This window comes from Prionailurus viverrinus, unplaced genomic scaffold (assembly GCF_022837055.1).
Source record: "Prionailurus viverrinus isolate Anna unplaced genomic scaffold, UM_Priviv_1.0 scaffold_40, whole genome shotgun sequence".
Taxonomy (NCBI): domain Eukaryota; kingdom Metazoa; phylum Chordata; class Mammalia; order Carnivora; family Felidae; genus Prionailurus; species Prionailurus viverrinus.
The window spans coordinates 3769503-3786144 of record NW_025927608.1 but is presented as its reverse complement, the minus strand read 5'-3'; the positions used below and the strand labels follow the sequence as shown (position 1 = coordinate 3786144).

Here is a 16642-nt window from a genome sequence, read left to right as displayed (position 1 = left end):
CACCCCTTCGGGACGCGGCACACCCTGACGGCTCCCAGCTGGGAGGCCTGCCTGGAAGTGCTCTCTGCGGAGGGACGCGGCCTCGCCCAAGTCATGCTCGACCCGACGGCGGGCCCGGGTGGGGTGTGAAGGGGGGGGGCCCCCGCCTCAGTCTGTGACATCTCTAATCACCCCAGCTCTGGAGTTTCTGTGGGGTCGGCCGAAGCCTCCGCTGTAACTGCCCCCTGCCCTGGCTCCCTCACCGTGTCACACGAGGGCTCCCAGGAGGCCTCCCTCCTAGCCTGTCCCACCTGTGACACAAGTGATGGCCGAGGTCACGCGGGGACTCTGTGGCAGACGTGGAAGCAGGTCTCCTGACCGCATGTTCCACGGCTTCCTGCCACACCACACACCCACCCGAGCCCGTCCCTTCCTCCACGTGTCCCTCCGTTCCCGTCTTTCCAGACCCGCTTCGGTGAGGTGGGTCCCCCGCCGGCCTCCTGCCCTCCCAGCCCCCCAAAGCCCAACCGCTCTCCCTAGATCTCAACACTTGCCGGGTGGGATAGACCCGCCGAAACCGCTGCTCAACCCCGTTAAGAAAGAAAAGCATGCGTCCTGGTCATAAACTCTGGGCAGGGGCTGCTGGATGGGGCATTCCTCTGCCCAGTGGACGGCATCCTCGACTGGGAAGGACAGGAGGGGTGGCCCCCGTCTGTCCAGGCCGCTCTGATTTTGACCTTGGGGACAGTGGGGGTCTCTGACTTGAGAACACAAGAGAAAGCGCTTGCCCGGTCAGAGGCGTCCATGGCCCGAGGGCGGGGAAGCTTTGGGTCAGTAATTCTGCTTTCGGAAACTGATAGTGAGGAGAAGTCGTTACTGGCAGAGATCATTACTTCTGAGCCAGCAATGGGCACCGAAGCATTACGCACCCAGCAAAAAGGATGCTTCCGAAGTAAGGAAACACTGGTGCTGTGAAGTTAGGCAAAATAAATCAATAAAAAAAATAAAAATAAATAAAACAACAGCAAGATTCAGAATCTAAATTCAGTATGTTTGCAATTATGTAAGATGGGGGAGAAAAACCCAAGATCTCTGCATAGAAAAAAAACTGGAAGAAAACACACTGAGATGTTTCTAGCACTTATCTTTGGAAGGAGAACGATGATTGATATTTTTAAACCTTTTCTTCTTTTCTAGATTCTCAAATTTTCTCAAATGGGTATATAGATATTATTTTTGAAAGGGAAAAGTACAGAAGTACCTAAAAATACGCCGTTTCCTCCTAGAAATGCAGTTTTTGCCAACACGTGTGTTCTCTTCTCCCTCTGGGGGCTTCGGTGGGTTTCTGGGGGGGCTGCTCCAGGACGGAAGCACCACCGGCCCGGACGGCGGCCCCGGCGAGGGCCCTGGGGGGAGGTGGGTGGCCAGGGGCCCCGGCGAGGGCCAGCTACTCACCCAGGACCAGCGTGGGCCAGCTGGAGATGCGGGCCTTCAGGCCCTGGTAGAAAATCTGGTGCAGGAACATGATGGTCTCGCTGGAAGGGGAAAGCGTGGGGTGAGGCCCGCCCCGGGGGGGGGTGGTCCCTGCCCCTCCAGGGCGCCGCGCCCCCGCCCCAAGCCAGCCCCCCGAGGACCCTGCGGGGCTCTGGAAGCGAGCCCCTTTCTCCCCTGAGACCTCAGCGCAAACACCGTCAGCACGGACAGCGTCACCTGTGGGGCCCGGTGTGGGACGAACACCAGGACCCTTGTTAAAAAGCAACCCGAGAATTTCGGCCTCAAGTGGGGGCCGCGCCCCGGGAGCCTGAACGCTGCACTGGCTCCCGGCCTCCCTGTGCCCCCAAGTTCTCACCTGCTGGGAGCGCCCCCTGGAGGAGCCCAGAGTCACACGGGGGCTCTGGTGGAGTAAAGGCCACGGAGGGATGTACAGAACAGGCTGTGGCCTCAGACCCACAGGAAGCAGGGCTGCACTCTGCCTAGGCCCCTTCCCTGGCTGTGTGACCTCGAGCGAGACGCCGAACGTCTCTGATCCTCAGGTCTTTCACACAAAACGTGGAGGTGCGACGGGACGCACCTGCCACTAACGGGACTATTTCAGTGTGGGGAGGGGGGCACTCAGTCACCGCTCACTCTCCACCACCCTCTGGGGCAAAGTTAAGGGAGCAAAAGACCCAGTGTCCCCAAGCACCAGCTCCGTCGCCCCCTGACGTGCCGGGGGATGTGCGCTGTGCTGGCAGCTTGGTGCTCTCCAGGCAGCCACACTGGCCCTGGCTTCCCTCCGGCACCCCCTCCCCGCCCACGGCTCTGCAGGCAGCCGGCCCCAGAACACAGCCCAGTCTGTCCTCACAGCTTGTCTCCTCGGGGACAGACTCCTGCTTCCTCCTGCAGCCCCTCCCCCCAACCATTCCTCCCCTCCCCCTCCCCCCGGGAGACGTGGAGGGTCTCCCCAGAGCGTCTGGGGCTTGTGCTGAACCAGACGGGGAGTCCCGTAGGATGCTAAGGTCGTACACCCTATTCTTGGACCGGAAAGCAGAGGCCCAGAGAGGAAGAGTTGGGGCAGCCGGAGCCTCTGAGCCCCGCTTTCCCTCTCCCCGGAATGTTCTCTGTGTCTGTGCTCTCCTCTCGCCCCCGCCCCCTTGTTCTGCTGTTCCAGGCACCGGGTATTTTCCCCCGGGGGGGGGGGCGGGCTGGTGCAGGAGCTGTCCCCTCTCCCAGCACCACGTGCCCTGGGGTCTCGCTCCGGGGTGGAGGGTGCTGAGGGGCGCAGGGATGTGGGGAGCAGAACGTGGGGTACCCCTCATGTACAGAGGGGCTCTGATAGGCAGGGGGCTCTGTGACCCCAGCGGGGAGAAGGAGGGCTGGGAGGGAAGTGCAGAGACAGCGGGGGCAGGTGGGGTGGGGGAGTCGGGGACAGAGACAGACACCGCCTTCAGGCTGAGCAGCAAAGCCCAGGACCCCATTATTCCCACGAGACACACACACTGGAAGGGAAACGTGGCACCGGGGGAACGTATCAAGAATCCACGTAGAGGACACCTGAGTTCTCATTCCGAGCGTGGTCATTAGGGAGACCTGACTGTCATCTCCCTGAAGTCCCACGAGAATGGCCCCCAGGTGTGGGGACACACGGATCCCCGACCAGAGACACCCTCAGGTATGGACACACGGATCCCTGACCAGGGACACCCCCACATGTGGGGACACATGGATCCCCAACCAGGGACACACCTAGGTGTGGACACACGGATCCCCGACCAGGGACATCCCCAATGTGTGTGGACACATGAACCCCCCGATGAGAGACACCCCCAGCTGTGGGAACACATGGATCTCCGGCCAGGGGCCACACCCTGGTCTGAAGTCATTTTTTATTTTTAGGCAAATCCCTACAGTGACTTTTGACAGGGCTGGTTTCTGTCTCTTTGTGGCCCCTGAACTAGTCTGTTGAGTGTACAAATACCAATTCCGAGAACCTTCAGGCCACATGTGAAGACCCTTCGGGCAGTTCAAAACCAAGAGACTGACCCAAGGGTGTGTGAGAATGCACGAAGGGAAGACTGTCTGATCTGAGACAGAAGAGTGGGTGTTAGGGGACTTTCAGGGGATCTTGAGGGAGCCCGGGGGCTCTGGACTACCTGGAGTTGCCACAGCAACCCTCGGGGGAGCCACCCCCAGGCACCTCCCGCCGACAACTGCTCAGGCTGCACCGAAAAGGAAACGCACCTTCTGAATGTCCAGTACTGCACAGACCGCTGTAGTAGCATGCTGGGAACGTCATAAGCTGGGACTATAAAAATATAGCTGACAAAGCATCCATTTTAAAAGTACACACTGTGAGAATTTCACCTGTAATCTTATTACCTAGAAATTACCATCGTTTCCCATCTGACAGGAAAACAAAATGATCTCATTGTGCTTTGATTTGCTTTAAAAAAAAGCCTTGTTACGTTCAGCAAACACTTTTCCTGTGTATCGGCCATCTGAATTCCTTCTTTTGGGAATGGCCCAGCCGTGTCCAATGACTCTTTTCTCTTACTAATTTTGTTTAACGTGTATTTTTTTTTGAGACAGAGAGAGACAGAGCATGAACGGGGGAGGGGCAGAGAGAGAGAGACACAGAATCTGAAACACAGAATCGGAAACAGGCTCCGGGCTGTCAGCAGAGAGCCCGACGCGGGGCTTGAACTCACGGACCGCGAGATCGTGACCCGAGCCGAAGTCAGACTCCCAACCGACTGAGCCACCCAGGCGCCCCTCATTGTTCTTGTTTTAAAATGCTGTTACTTAGGGGCGCCTGGATGGCGCAGTCGGTTAAGCGTCCGACTTCAGCCAGGTCACGATCTCGCGGTCTGTGAGTTCGAGCCCCGCGTCGGGCTCTGGGCTGATGGCTCAGAGCCTGGAGCCTGTTTCCGATTCTGTGTCTCCCTCTCTCTCTGCCCCTCCCCCGTTCATGCTCTGTCTCTCTCTGTCCCAAAAAATAAATAAACGTTGAAAAAAAAATTAAAAAAAAAAAATAAAATAAAATGCTGTTACTTATATGTGTGTACGTCTTCATTTGAACTTGAAGACTGGCTTGCTATCCTGCACTGGCTGGAATTACGTTGCATTTACAGAGTATCTTGGGTGAACGCGGCAACTTTACGACACAAAACCTTTCCATCCAAGGGTGGCCCACTCTCTGTTGTATAGCCTTCAAGCTTAGGAGGATTTTTACATTTTTAAGTGGTCTGGAAAGAAACAAAATAGTATCTCACAGTATGGGAACATACGTGACACTCACAGTTTAGTGTCCATAAACGGAGACTTAGGGGAACACAGCCACGTCCATTCATTCGTGGATCGCCCATGACTGCCTAGTTTCCGCACAGACCGCATGGCCCACACGGTCTAAACTATCTGTCTGGTCCTCTACAGAAAAGGTGTGCTGATCCCTGGTCCACGTGAATAGTGTCCTTGAGCTGTGCAGTGCGTAGCTGGTACAGCTGTACGCTATGGCCCTGAACTCACCCACAGCAAGCGGGACTCAGACACGGAGTAAGTCATTATTTAAGTGTGATGGCTGCCACCGAGGGCAGCACAGGACCCTGGGGACACATAAGCAGGGACACAAGCCGATGGTGGCAAGGGATATGGGGACGCGAGCCAAGGAAAGACATGGAGGCAGAGTGGAGACACCCGTCCAGGACACAGGGTAGGAGGCGTGTTCAAGGAAGAGGCAGTGACCTGTCTGCAGGATACACCTGGGAAGAGCTCCTGGTACCCGGCGCCCCACCGGAGCCCAGAAGGCGTGACTCACCCAAGGCTGATGCAAGGTAAGTGGGCGTGGCCTGGCCCCTGCACCCCCACCCTGCCCTCTGCCCATTCATGGCCAGTTAGCTGCCTCTGTCCAGCACGACCCTCCCACGCAGATGTGGCTCATTGATGGTGCACACGCCCCGACCCCCCAATCTCCTTGACCCGGAACTGCAGGCAGCCCTGCTCACCAGTCACAGCAGCCTCGGTGACAAGCCATCTGTCACCTGGTGGGATGCCCCTGCTCACCGGCATCGCCTGTGGTGCCCGGCACCGGGGGCCGGGCGTGGCTTTCACCACGGAGAAACAGCGCCAGTCTGCAAGCTTGTGGTCTGGCTGAACAAACCCGCCGCACACTTCATGTCAAAGATCTCTCCTCCCTGGCGGAGAGGCACAGCGAGCCCCTCCCCGCTCTGCGGCATCCTCCCGATCGCCCACCTGCGTGCCCAGGGGCGCTCTCTTCCCAAGCTCCGGCCGACGACGCTACCCAGTCAGCAGCGGGGTTCTAACGGGGCTGTGCATTTGAGCCTGAAACTCCAGCAGAAAGTGACGCGCAAAATGTCTTCTGGTAAGTGGGCGGCCTCTGCCCTTGGCCTGTGAGACACCGACCTCTGCGCTGTGGTGGGAGGCAGGGGCCCGAGGCTCACTGGTTTTTCCTACTGAAAACAGTACAGAAATACAGACTACGTTGACCGACTCAATATTGAACCAGCCCTGCCTTCTCAGCGTAATGACGTACCGTTCTTTTTATGTAATTCTGGATTCAACCTGGAATGTTCTGTATCTATGAGATCTGGTGGGAGAGAGGCTTTGCCTGTTTTGGGTGCTAGAATGACACTGGCCTCCAGGAGGAGGGGGGACGTGCCCCCTCCCCGTTCGACGTGGGTTCCATTGTCCGCAGGGGCGTCATGGGGGGGCTTTACTGTGACCTCGACGTCTAACTCCCACTGAGCAACCTGAGCGGGGGCTCTGTGCTGGGTGCCCTGTACGGACCTCTCACTGGACCCCCCGACACCCGTATGCTCCTCCACCAGCCCCTGCTGACGATCAGGTCGGCGCTCTGGAGGCCTTAGGAATTGATCAGGCTGCTGCTGTTTGGAGCAGATCAGTGAGACTTGGAAGGCGAGTGCCTGTCAGCCTGGGGCCCGCTGCCGACCGGGGGGCACAGGGCCTGCAGGGACCTCCTGGCACCGGGAGACGAGGGGGCTCCTTCCTTCCTGTCTGTTCTCAGGTAAAGGCACCCGGCCTGATCCGTGCAGTCATTAAATGATAAAACTATAAAACCATAGGATATTTTTTTCAAACGACTTCTGAACAAAGGCTGCGAGCTGATGCGAATACTCTTGACGGAAGATTCCAGGCTAAACGGGCGCCGTTAAAGACAGGTGAAGTGTGACAAAATCACGGGAAGGTGAAGGAAGTACCAAAGCACACCCTTCTCTCAGTGATTGTGATGAACGCTCACCAAAGACTTGCAATCTGGGCCGAAACCGCGAGAGACACGGATGTAACGACGCCTCCAGGCCCGGCTGACCCGTGGGCTGCAGACCCACTTTGTGCGACTTCTCTGATAAACACGGTCCGGCCGCAAAGGTATTTTCTCTTCCTGGTGACGTTCCCAACACTGTCCTCTTTTCTCTAGCTTGTTCGTTGTGACGATACGATATGTGATACGTGTGGTGTACGAGATACACGTAGATAGACTACTTTTCCAGCAAGAATTCGGGTCAATGGCAGCCTCCTAGTAGTTAAGATTCGGGGAGTCCAAAGTCATATGTGGATTTCGGGGTGTGCGCCCCAACCCCCCGAGTTGTTCGGGGAGGTCACCTGGTGCCTCCTGGAGCCTCCAGGACAGCGAGCCACCCGCAGTTACCTGAAGCTCCCCGCCGCAGCGTGGCCCGTGACCCACGGCACCTGTCACCCTGCTGGAGAGGCAGCTCCCTGGGCTCCACCCCAGACCTCGAGATGGAGACGCGCAGGCACTCACGGCGCGTGTCCGCGGACCGTGCCGTGCTGCCCGGGACACCTGGCAAAAGCCACCCCGCCTGAAAGATCCAGCTGTAGGTTTTGCAGTGTTACCCGATTTCACAAAAAGATAGTAACTGATTTTCTCTGTCTCAAGAAATGAACAGAAGCATTTACGCAATGCTTAAAACTCGTGTTCAACATTACCAGGTTCAAAAGCAACCTCGTGAGGCCCAGTGGCTCGGTTTCTGGAAGGTCTTAGGAGGCTGAAGTCTGTTCCCCTCCCGGATGGTCTCTTTCCCGCCCCCGCTGTGGTGCTGCGGCCACATCCTCGGCCTCAGGCCCACCCACTCCAGTGACTCTGGGCCTCTCCAGCTGGACCTCTGACCCCCATCTGCGTCTCTCCCTCAACCCTGGCCGCCCCACGGGCCCTGTGCCCCTGGGGACCCCGGGTCCTGACCGCCCGTGGAGAGCCGGTTTCCGCCAGTGACACAGCTGCGCCGGGCGTATTTCGGGCGGGTCACAGCTGTATGAACATCTAGGGGCCACACGGCGACCCGCTGTAATTCCTGGGGGGGGGGCGGTAATCGCTTATAAACTGCGGTCTGGTTTTTTTCCCCGTTTTTATCCCCTTCACTCAACTTTACTACCCACTGAGAAGTGCATCTAAACCATTTCTCCAGAAACTCCCCCGACCACGCGGTTGACGGCACAAGAGCCGCTGCTGGCCCGCCCCCGGGGCGCCGCCAACCCCACGCGGGCGCCAGAGTCCCCTTCCGGGAGAGACGGCCGCTGGCTCGGAGCCCGGCCTCCAGGCAGTTACGGCCGCGTCCGGAGGCCGATTCGAAACGCGCTCGGTGGCCGCTCTGCCGAGGTCTGCGCCGAACGATTCTTAGCCGAGGGCCTGGCGGGCGCCGTGGGGAGGCGTCCGGCGCCCCGGCAGGTGCCCGCTCGATGCCGACAGCACCCCGCCCCCAGGCTCTGCCCATCAGAGGCGTCTCCGGACGCGCCGTCCCGGCGGCGTGCCTCCACCCGCCCGCGCCCCGCGCCCACGCTTTTCGGGGCGACTTCCGCCGCCGGTGACGGTGACGGGCTGACGGCGGCTCAGGGGCCCTCCGCCTCCGGGGCCGCCTCACCTGTTCAGGAAGATGCTGCTGACGTCGTCGTGCGTGATGGGCGGCTTCTTGGAGCTGGCAGCCATGCGCAGCGGCCGCAGGAAGTTGTTGACCAGGATGTGCAGCTGCTGAACGTACTCGGCCTCGGCCTCCAGCATGCTGAACACCACCTGGTTCCGCTTTCGCATGCTGTCGGCGTGCGGCGAGCGGATGTAGTCCTGGATGATGGTCTTCCACTTGCGCCTGCACAGCCAGCCGCGCAGGAAGCTCTGGACCTGGGGGACGGCCGGGGGGGAGGGGGCCATCAGGGGTGGCTCAGCCGCGAGGGCCCCGGTAGGGAGGGTTGGGGGTCCGTCAGTGGGGGGCTTTGCCGCCAGGGACCCGGCGTGGGGGGAGGCTCTTCCGCGAGGGTCCGGGGGGGGGGGCAGTGTTGGGGTCTGTCGGGGGGGGGGGGGCTCGACCGCGAGGGCCCCAGGGCAGGGGGGCTCCATCGGTGGGCAAGGCAGGGTGGGGCGCCTCGTCTCACTGCCTCCTCCGCGGTGGGGTGTGCAGGGAGGTAAGCTGGGACCAGGGCCTGGCCTGCCCGCGAGACCCTGGGCGAGTCACCGGGTCCCATAAGCCGCTTTCCCATCTGCATGAAGGGGCTAAGGAGGGGGCGCCTGGACTCCACGTGTTGCCCCAGGAGCTTTGCTGGAAATGTAGGTGCCAGGCCCCGCCCCGACCTCTGCATGTTCCCCAGACCCCCAGCTCGCCTCAGAGGCAGGGGACGTGTGGCCCTGAGTCTCTGTCACGGGAGGGGCTGGGGGCAGACGTCTGCCAGGCCGTGTTGGGCCTCCCTCACTCCTTACCTCGTCTAACGACTGGCCTGGAAGCCTAGAAACCTCAATTAACACTCATCGGGATAGAGAGTGATTGGCAAATTGAACAGAATGTGGCAGATTGGTTAATCTGGTGCTTGGGGCCTCAGCAGGGCCTGCCTGGAGCCCTCCTCTGGCCTCTGCGGTGAGATGGGCACAGATACTTGGCGGGCGTGTAGTTGGGCCGCTGGGCGCAGCCACTTTGGCAAGAGCTTGGGAGAGGACCTTGACTCATGGCCACGGAGACGACTGTTTTCCGATGCACCTGCCTCCAGGCCAGGCACCACCCGGCTCCTGCCGCAGGGTTGGGGACCTGGGGACCGCCTGTTGGGGGCCAGGCACAGGTGCTCATCACAACCTCAGTGGAAAGGTGCGCGGACAGTCAGGATGTGGATGTGTGGCTGGGGGGCATCTGCCCTGGAGAGGCGGCCGGCCCTGAGTCCGGACTGCCCCCTTCTAGACTCGGAGGCTCTCTCCACGAGGGAGGGGCCCGCCTGAGGCTCCAGGAGGGTGGAGATGGAGGGAGGGGGATTTCGGCAGGCACAGGGAGATGTTCCACCCAGAATGCTTCTCCAAACGGGCAGAGAAGCCCAGGGGAGCCTCAGCAAAGGGGAGCCCTGCCTGGTGGGGTTCGGCTCAGACCTGGTGGCAAAGCCCAGTGCCTGAGGGGGCCTGGCAGGTCCCGCCGACGACGCAGGAGGCTAGCTGGTGGGGACTAATGGGGCTTGCGTGGGCAGCAGTGTGTCCCGGGGACAGAGGTGGCAGCTCTGGAGCTTGGAGGCTGGAGTTTCAATGTCACCCGCAAGCAGCTGTGTGACTTGGGCAAATGGCTTTGCCTCTCTGCACCTCAGCTGCCCCCCATGTGAAATGCGGATGATGGCAAAACCCTAGAGGGCTCTGCGTGAAGGGTCTGACGCATAGAAAATGCTTAATGAATGTTGGCTACTTCTATTTTTGAGAAACAAAATCCAGATCGTTTAGCTTCTAAAGCACTGGCAACAAACTAAAAAGAAAAAAGCCCCCCTCGCCGTGTGGGTTGAAGACCCCAAACACACACACTTCCCCCTGCACCTGCTCCCATGGCTGCCCCAGGCTGCTGGGTCAGTACCCAGAGCCACTGGGCGGGTCCCCATGCCGTCTGGGCTCCCACAGATCACAGCAGCAGGGTCAGCTTTGGGGCCCCGTGGACTTCCAATCTGGGGGGTGCTGGGGACCAAAGCCATGAGGAGAAGGCTCTGCATGGGGAGGGGACTGTGGCCTTAGGAGGCTGTCCCGTGTTGTGGGAGAAGCTCCTGGCCGACAGCCTCTCGGCCTGGGTTCCCATCCCGCCCCCCCCCCCACTCCCTCCGCTCTGGAACCTGCCCTCCCCACCTATAAATAGAGTGCATCCAGTCCAAGGCCGGGGCCGAGGAGGGGGTGGCCGGCCCTGGGGGTGGAAAGACAGTCGGTGGCAGTGCCCACCCCGGGCAGGGCCGGGAAGCTCTCAAAAGAGCACGGTACACACCTTCTTAATCTTCTTGATGTCACTGTCCTCATCGTTGGGGGTGACAGTCTGGGTGGACTGGATGCGTTCGTTGTCCCTGAGCAGAGTCGCGATCTGTAAGAGACGAGGGCGCGGTGGTGAGTGGGGGCCCCCGCCACTCCCCACCCCACCGAGGGCTCCTGTCCCCTGCTCTGTGTGCAGCTGCCCACCTGCACACCCAGGCCCCAGCTCCTGGCGAGAGGCCCCCGCACTCTCCGGGCAGCGGGCACCCCAGTGCAATGTGGCAGCTTTGGCCTCAATCTGTGATTCTCCTCCCCACAGCCCAAACCACCAGCCCCTTTATTTCTGAATTTTTGTTGTGGCAAAACAGCATAGAACAACTATTTAAACCAGTTTCAGGTGCAGGGGTCACTGGCATGAAGCACAGTGTGCCGCCGTCCCCACCGTCCATCTCCAGGGCTTTCCACCTTCCCACACTGAAACTCTGACCCCATTAAACCATGTTTCCCCCTCCTCTGGCCCCACCGTCTAGGTCCTGTCTTCCGTGAACTTGACTCCTCTAGGGACCTCCTGTCACGAGTGGAAGTGGAACCCTACAGAACTTTTGCGTCTGGCTTAGTCCACCTGCTGCGACGTCGTCAGGGTTCGTCCACGCTGCCGCAGGGGTCAGCAGACCCCTTCCTTCTTCTTCCTCTTTAAGGCTGGATAGGGTTCCGTGCTGTCTGCACACCGAACTTGGCAATGCACTCACGCATAAGCGGACACTTCGGTGGTCCCCTTGGTTTTTCCGACAAAACCCTGCTGCCGTCAGAGAAAAGCAGGTGGCGGAGGCAAAGCCGCTGGCTGTCCCCTCCCCTGGCAGCCCTGAAGCACTTCTCCGACCGGGAGCCTCTGTGGAAACTGCCGGCCTGGAAACACAGGACAGCCCCGCGGAAGGAACGTCCGAGCTGCCCTAAAAAGCCTCCATCCGGCCGATTTGGGGATCGTGCGTCAGCACCTCCATCCGGCCGGCCGATGTCAGCAGAGCTGCAAGAACAGAACTGAGGGGCGGGGCCCGGGACAGGGGGTGCCTCGGGGACCCAGCCCCTCCAGCCTCCTTCCCGCCACTCCGGGGCGCCTTTCACGGGGGCTGTGGACCCCCATTCAAGAGCTGGCATCCCCCGTCTCTGCCTGCCACTCTCATCAGAGCGCTCCCGGCGCTCAGCACACGCCTGCGGGCTACGTCCACGCGAGGGAATCGGACCGGCAGCCACCAAACAAACGGCAGGCACAGGAACGCAGGGCAGCCGCGCAGGGGAACCTACAAACGCTGCGGGCCACAGCGCCCTCTGCAGGGCGTGTGGCTCTGTCCCATCGAGGCCGCGAGCCGCGCCGCGGGATGAATGGGCTCTCACAACTGAGCACTTTTGGAGCAAAACGGAGCAGTCACCCCCTCTCCACGCCCCGGTTGCTAAAATTACCCCAGCCTCTGCTTGCGGAGTGGCTGAAAATATCCGAGGAGCATTCCGGCCGGCGCGGACCCTTCTTCCTCTCGTTCCCCCTCCCCCCACCCCTCCCGGCTTGTTGTCAGCTCTCTGCAAACATCTGCACGTTGGCAGAGGCGGACTCTTTGATCCATACGCCAGAGGGCTGAGGACACACGCACGCGCACACGCACGCACACACAGGCTCTTAGCTCAGAAACATGGGGATGCCCGGTCAAGACCCCCACCTCTGGCCCGACATTATCGCTTCCCAGCGGCCGTCTGCACACGGTACCCTTTTCTCTGTACAGCGGTGACGTGCGTCTGTGTGTGTGCACGCACGCGTGTAAGTAGCCTGTTCTTAAAACTGATGGTGCTCTTCTCGGAGAGACGCTTTCCAGGACGGCTCCTCCGCAGGGGCCAGGGCGAAAAATGGACGCAATTAGGTCAGGCGCTGTGTCGCTCACAGAGGCACTGGAAAGCCCTGGGGGGCGGACTCTGGGGAACCGCGAGCCCAGGGACCCCGCAGGGGTCTTGGGCAGTGGCTTCTCCCTGCCAGGAGCTGGCGGCCCCAGTGGGCCCACAGAGGCAGCCTTTCTCCCCACCGGGCCGGTCCCTCTGGGGATGGCTTGGTGGGCACCCAGGGCCTGCTCGGCTGACCCTCGTCAGCGATGGCCACAGAGAGCTGGCACCTTGGCTCCTACCCCAACCCGCTGGCTCGCACCCCGCTCCTGCCCGGCCGGGCTCACGCCGGCGTCTCGCTCGCCCTGCCCACTTGCGACCCTGCGGCCTGGCTTGCTTGGCCCGTCGGGGGGGCAATCCCTCGCTTGCCACACACTCTGGGGCCCTGAGCATCGGCGCCCGCCCCACCGCGCCTCCAAGATGGGGTCTTCGGTGCAGAGTGCATTTAGTCAGCGCGGCAACTGACGGCGGAATGAGCCCACGGTGTTGCTTTTTGCTAAACAGCCAAGGTTTTGCTAACGATTTCTGTATTTCTTGCTTTTCAAACAGCTGCCGCACAGCCCAGCTCTCTTCCCCTCTCGACTCCCTCTGGCCTCTTCTAAGCCACACAGGCGTCCATCTTGGTCCTCCCGGGCCAAGCCCATCAGCACGTCCTGGGGATGTCTCTGTGCTGGGCTCTGGTGAGACACAGCTGGAAGTGGGTGAGTCAGATCCCCCTGGGGGCTCCCAGCCTAACAAGGGGGTCAGACGCCCCCAGAGGTCACTCACTGTCCGACAGGACAAGGTGAGAACGGAGGCGTGCAGCTCCTGCAGTGGGGGGGGGGGGGGGGTCTCACCAGGGAAATAGCAAGGGGCCATCCAAAAGAGGTTTTGAAGGACAAGTCGAAGTCCGACAGGAGGGCGATGGGACGGAGCCCGTCCAGCAGAGGGGGCGGTGTGAACAAGGGCACGGGGCAGCAGGGGAGGCGAGGAGCGAGCCTGCAGGCAGGGAGGTGGGCCTGTGCAGGGAGGGGTCACACGGCACTGTCCTGCTCCCCCAGAGCGGTGTCCTCGCCGACCCGTCTCACGTGGTGGGGGTCCACGTCAAAGTCTGTTTGGAAGACTGGTTCCGAACGAATCCCTGAACCAAAGATCTCAGCGGTTTCTTCCAGAGTCAGACTCCAGGATCCTGAGTGCTCCGGGCTAGTAAAATATGGCGACAGCCTCTAAACTCCTACCCTGCCCCACAGGCCCTATGTTAGCGCTCCAAATTTACTTCCAACCATAAATGGAGGGAAGACAGCTACCGAAGCAAGGAAACGGAGCCAAGCTGAGCATCCCAGAGATGCCCCTCTGTCGTAGAAGGTCCTCAGAGCTCTGTGGCCTGACAGGTGCTCCGGGGAGCCCAGAGACCCAGCAGAGGTACACAGCACGGTGCGGAGCTCTGTCTGGGCGTGATCTGCAGGGAAACACGGCTGCGGGGCTGGAGGGGGGAGTGCGCACGGCCTCAGGGCTGGTTTCCCGGTGTGTGACCGGTGCAGCGCCCCGGACCCTAAGGGCCCCAGGTTTGGTTCAAGGCTCTGCTGTCGCTGTCTGGAAGTTCCTGATGGCCCCACGTTTTCATTTTGCCTCGGGCCCCACAAATTATGTAGCTGGCCCCGAGACAAAATGAGACACTGGTGTGCTGGTAAACGTTTGATGACCAGCTCTCTGAAAGAAAAGCTGTGACAGGCAGCACGTGCCAAGTTCCACGGGGGAAACACGCCCACCGTGGCCCGTCTTAAGCTGCCAAAGTCGGGAAACCAGCCTGAGTGCCTCTGGAAGGTGAAACAGCAAGTTCCCGCAAGCTGGCAAGAGCCGGTGCACACGCGCCACGGGGCGGGCGACGGGCTTGGTAGCTGCAGGGGAGAGGTGGGTGAGAGACCCCCGTGACCGGAAGGGCAGAGGTTGTGAGGGCAGCCGTGTCTTCTACCTGTTTGGGAGCGGTTTTCGATGGCCGTGGAAGCCCCCCTCCCCCGCCGCTGTGTCCAACCTTTCGCACAGTCTGTTCCGTATTTTGCACACCAGCCGCATCGGGGTTTGGGGACCGAAGGGGGAAGCAGTCGGGCAGTCGTTAGACTCTGGGTCTCCTGCTCGACGACGCAGGACCGGGCTTCTCGGTCCTCTGCCACCCGACGGTGGGCGTGGTCCTGGGATGCACCTCTGTCCCCGGAAGTGTGAGGTGTTCCCCTTCCCACGCATGAGCCCGGGGCCCGTGGGCCGTGGCCCCGACTCTGGTGAGAGCGCGGGAGCAGGGCCCACGCTGGACCCTGGGTGCGTGAAGGGGCAGCGCTCGCTGCTTGAAGCCCCCGCGATGAGGGGTTGTGGCCGCCGAGGTACTTGGGCCACCCTGACAGGGGTGCGTGGTGGCCACCGAGGGCTGCCTTTGGGCCGCTGCTGTGGACGGGGGAGCCGGCTGGAACCAAGAGGTGGCCAGGAGAAGGCGAGGCCCTGCAGGCCCTCGGGACGTGCAAGACAGGGCGCCGGGGTTTGTTTGGCCGTGGGAGGTCAGGGGGACCCTGGAGGCTTGGGGCCACGCAGGCGACACCGTGGTGGGTGAACGTACACCCTTCCTGCAGGCCCGGCTCCTCAGGAGGAGGAAGTTTCTGGCAGACGCAGGCCAGGGGTCCGGAACCAGGAGAGCCAAGTCCGAGCTGGGACTCCATCACTCGGGTGACCTTGGAGCCACCTTGGCTAAGTCCCTTCCTCTTCTGTGGGCTCAGCGTCTTCAGATCCCTCCAGCTCTCAAGTTCCGAGGTCTGTCTTCCTCCCGGGGGGTCACTCATCACTCGCTCGGCTTCTCGGTGCCTCCGGCCTCCCTCACGGCCTACTTCCTGCAAACAGGCTGCATCCCCCTGACCTGCAGGACGTGTGCGTGAGACACAGAGAGACCACAGCCTGAGAGCTTTACCAGGACGGCCTTTCTTTCAAAGTCCCTTCAGAAGAACGTTTTGCCCCAGAAAACTAGGGGGCAGAGGAAGCTCTGCTCCAAATTCGCACCATGTGGGGCCTCTGCTGCCTCTGACACACACACACACACACACACACACACACACACACACACCTGACCTGCTTGCTGCTCCCCAGCCACAGAGGGGACCCCGCCCTTTGCACCCTCGCCTTCTCTGGTGTGCAAATCCTTCTAACACCATATGCAACATGGACCCATACTCTCTCTGGATGTAAAATAACTCACTTTCTGCCTGGTTCACACCGCAAGCTCTATCACAATGCCGATTTCATGGTACCACAGTTAGACCCCAGGGGTGGACACTTCCATACCTCCAGGGCCCAGTGGAGTGTGACGCACATTTATTCACTGAGCACCTACTATGTGCCAGGTGTGAGGGAGAGTGACAAAAGACAGCCTGGCCCTACAAGTCCCCAGTAGGTTGGGTGTGGGGATGTCGGGGAGCAGGGGTGGTGAGCCAGGGGGTCCCTGGGAGGAGGTGCTGGACTGGGGGTGTTCCTTGGGAAGGGGTGCTGGACTGGGGGTGTTCCTTGGGAAGGGGTGCTGGACTGGGGGTGGTCCTTGGGAGGGTATGCTGGACTGGGGGTGTTCCCTGGGAGGGGGTGCTGGACTGGGGGTGTTCCCTGGGAGGGGGTGCTGGACTAGGGGGTGTTCCCTGGGAGGGGTGCTGGACTGGGTAGGATTCCATGAGGCAGGACAGGTGGGATGACAGGGCCATTCCAACAGGAGCACCAGCATGTGCCGTGGCCAAGAGGTGCCAGAGTCCTGGCTGACTGGAAAGGGGGCCTGGGGGAAGAGCCGAGGCCACAGCCGTGGTCAGGTGGCTGCAGGCACATGTCAGTGAGTGAGTGAGTGGCACCTGGACACCCCTGCTTGTGAATCTAGTGACATTGGACTGGGGCCAGGCCTCTGGTTCCTCACTGGGTGGAGCCCCAATTCGGGGATGTGTGCCAGGCTGGGGAGCTCCGGGGAGTGGCCTCCAGGGTGCGGCCGATCCCAGATCGAACCAGGTGCTGAGACACAGGACCAGCTCCTATCCC

General features: G+C 60.9%; 1 protein-coding gene across 2 annotated transcripts in view; it reads right to left on the bottom strand.

Annotated features, from left to right (window-relative positions):
• RASGRF1 (Ras protein specific guanine nucleotide releasing factor 1) overlaps positions 1 to 16642 on the bottom strand; it is a 100289-nt gene that overhangs the window by 50613 nt on the left and 33034 nt on the right. For both annotated transcript variants that reach the window (XM_047846822.1, XM_047846823.1), the window contains exons 4-6: positions 10710 to 10802; positions 8370 to 8623; positions 1435 to 1514 (exon numbers count right to left, since the gene is read on the bottom strand). In XM_047846822.1, the coding sequence (XP_047702778.1) occupies positions 1435 to 1514; positions 8370 to 8623; positions 10710 to 10802 (427 nt within the window). The remainder of the gene's footprint in view (positions 1 to 1434; positions 1515 to 8369; positions 8624 to 10709; positions 10803 to 16642) is intronic.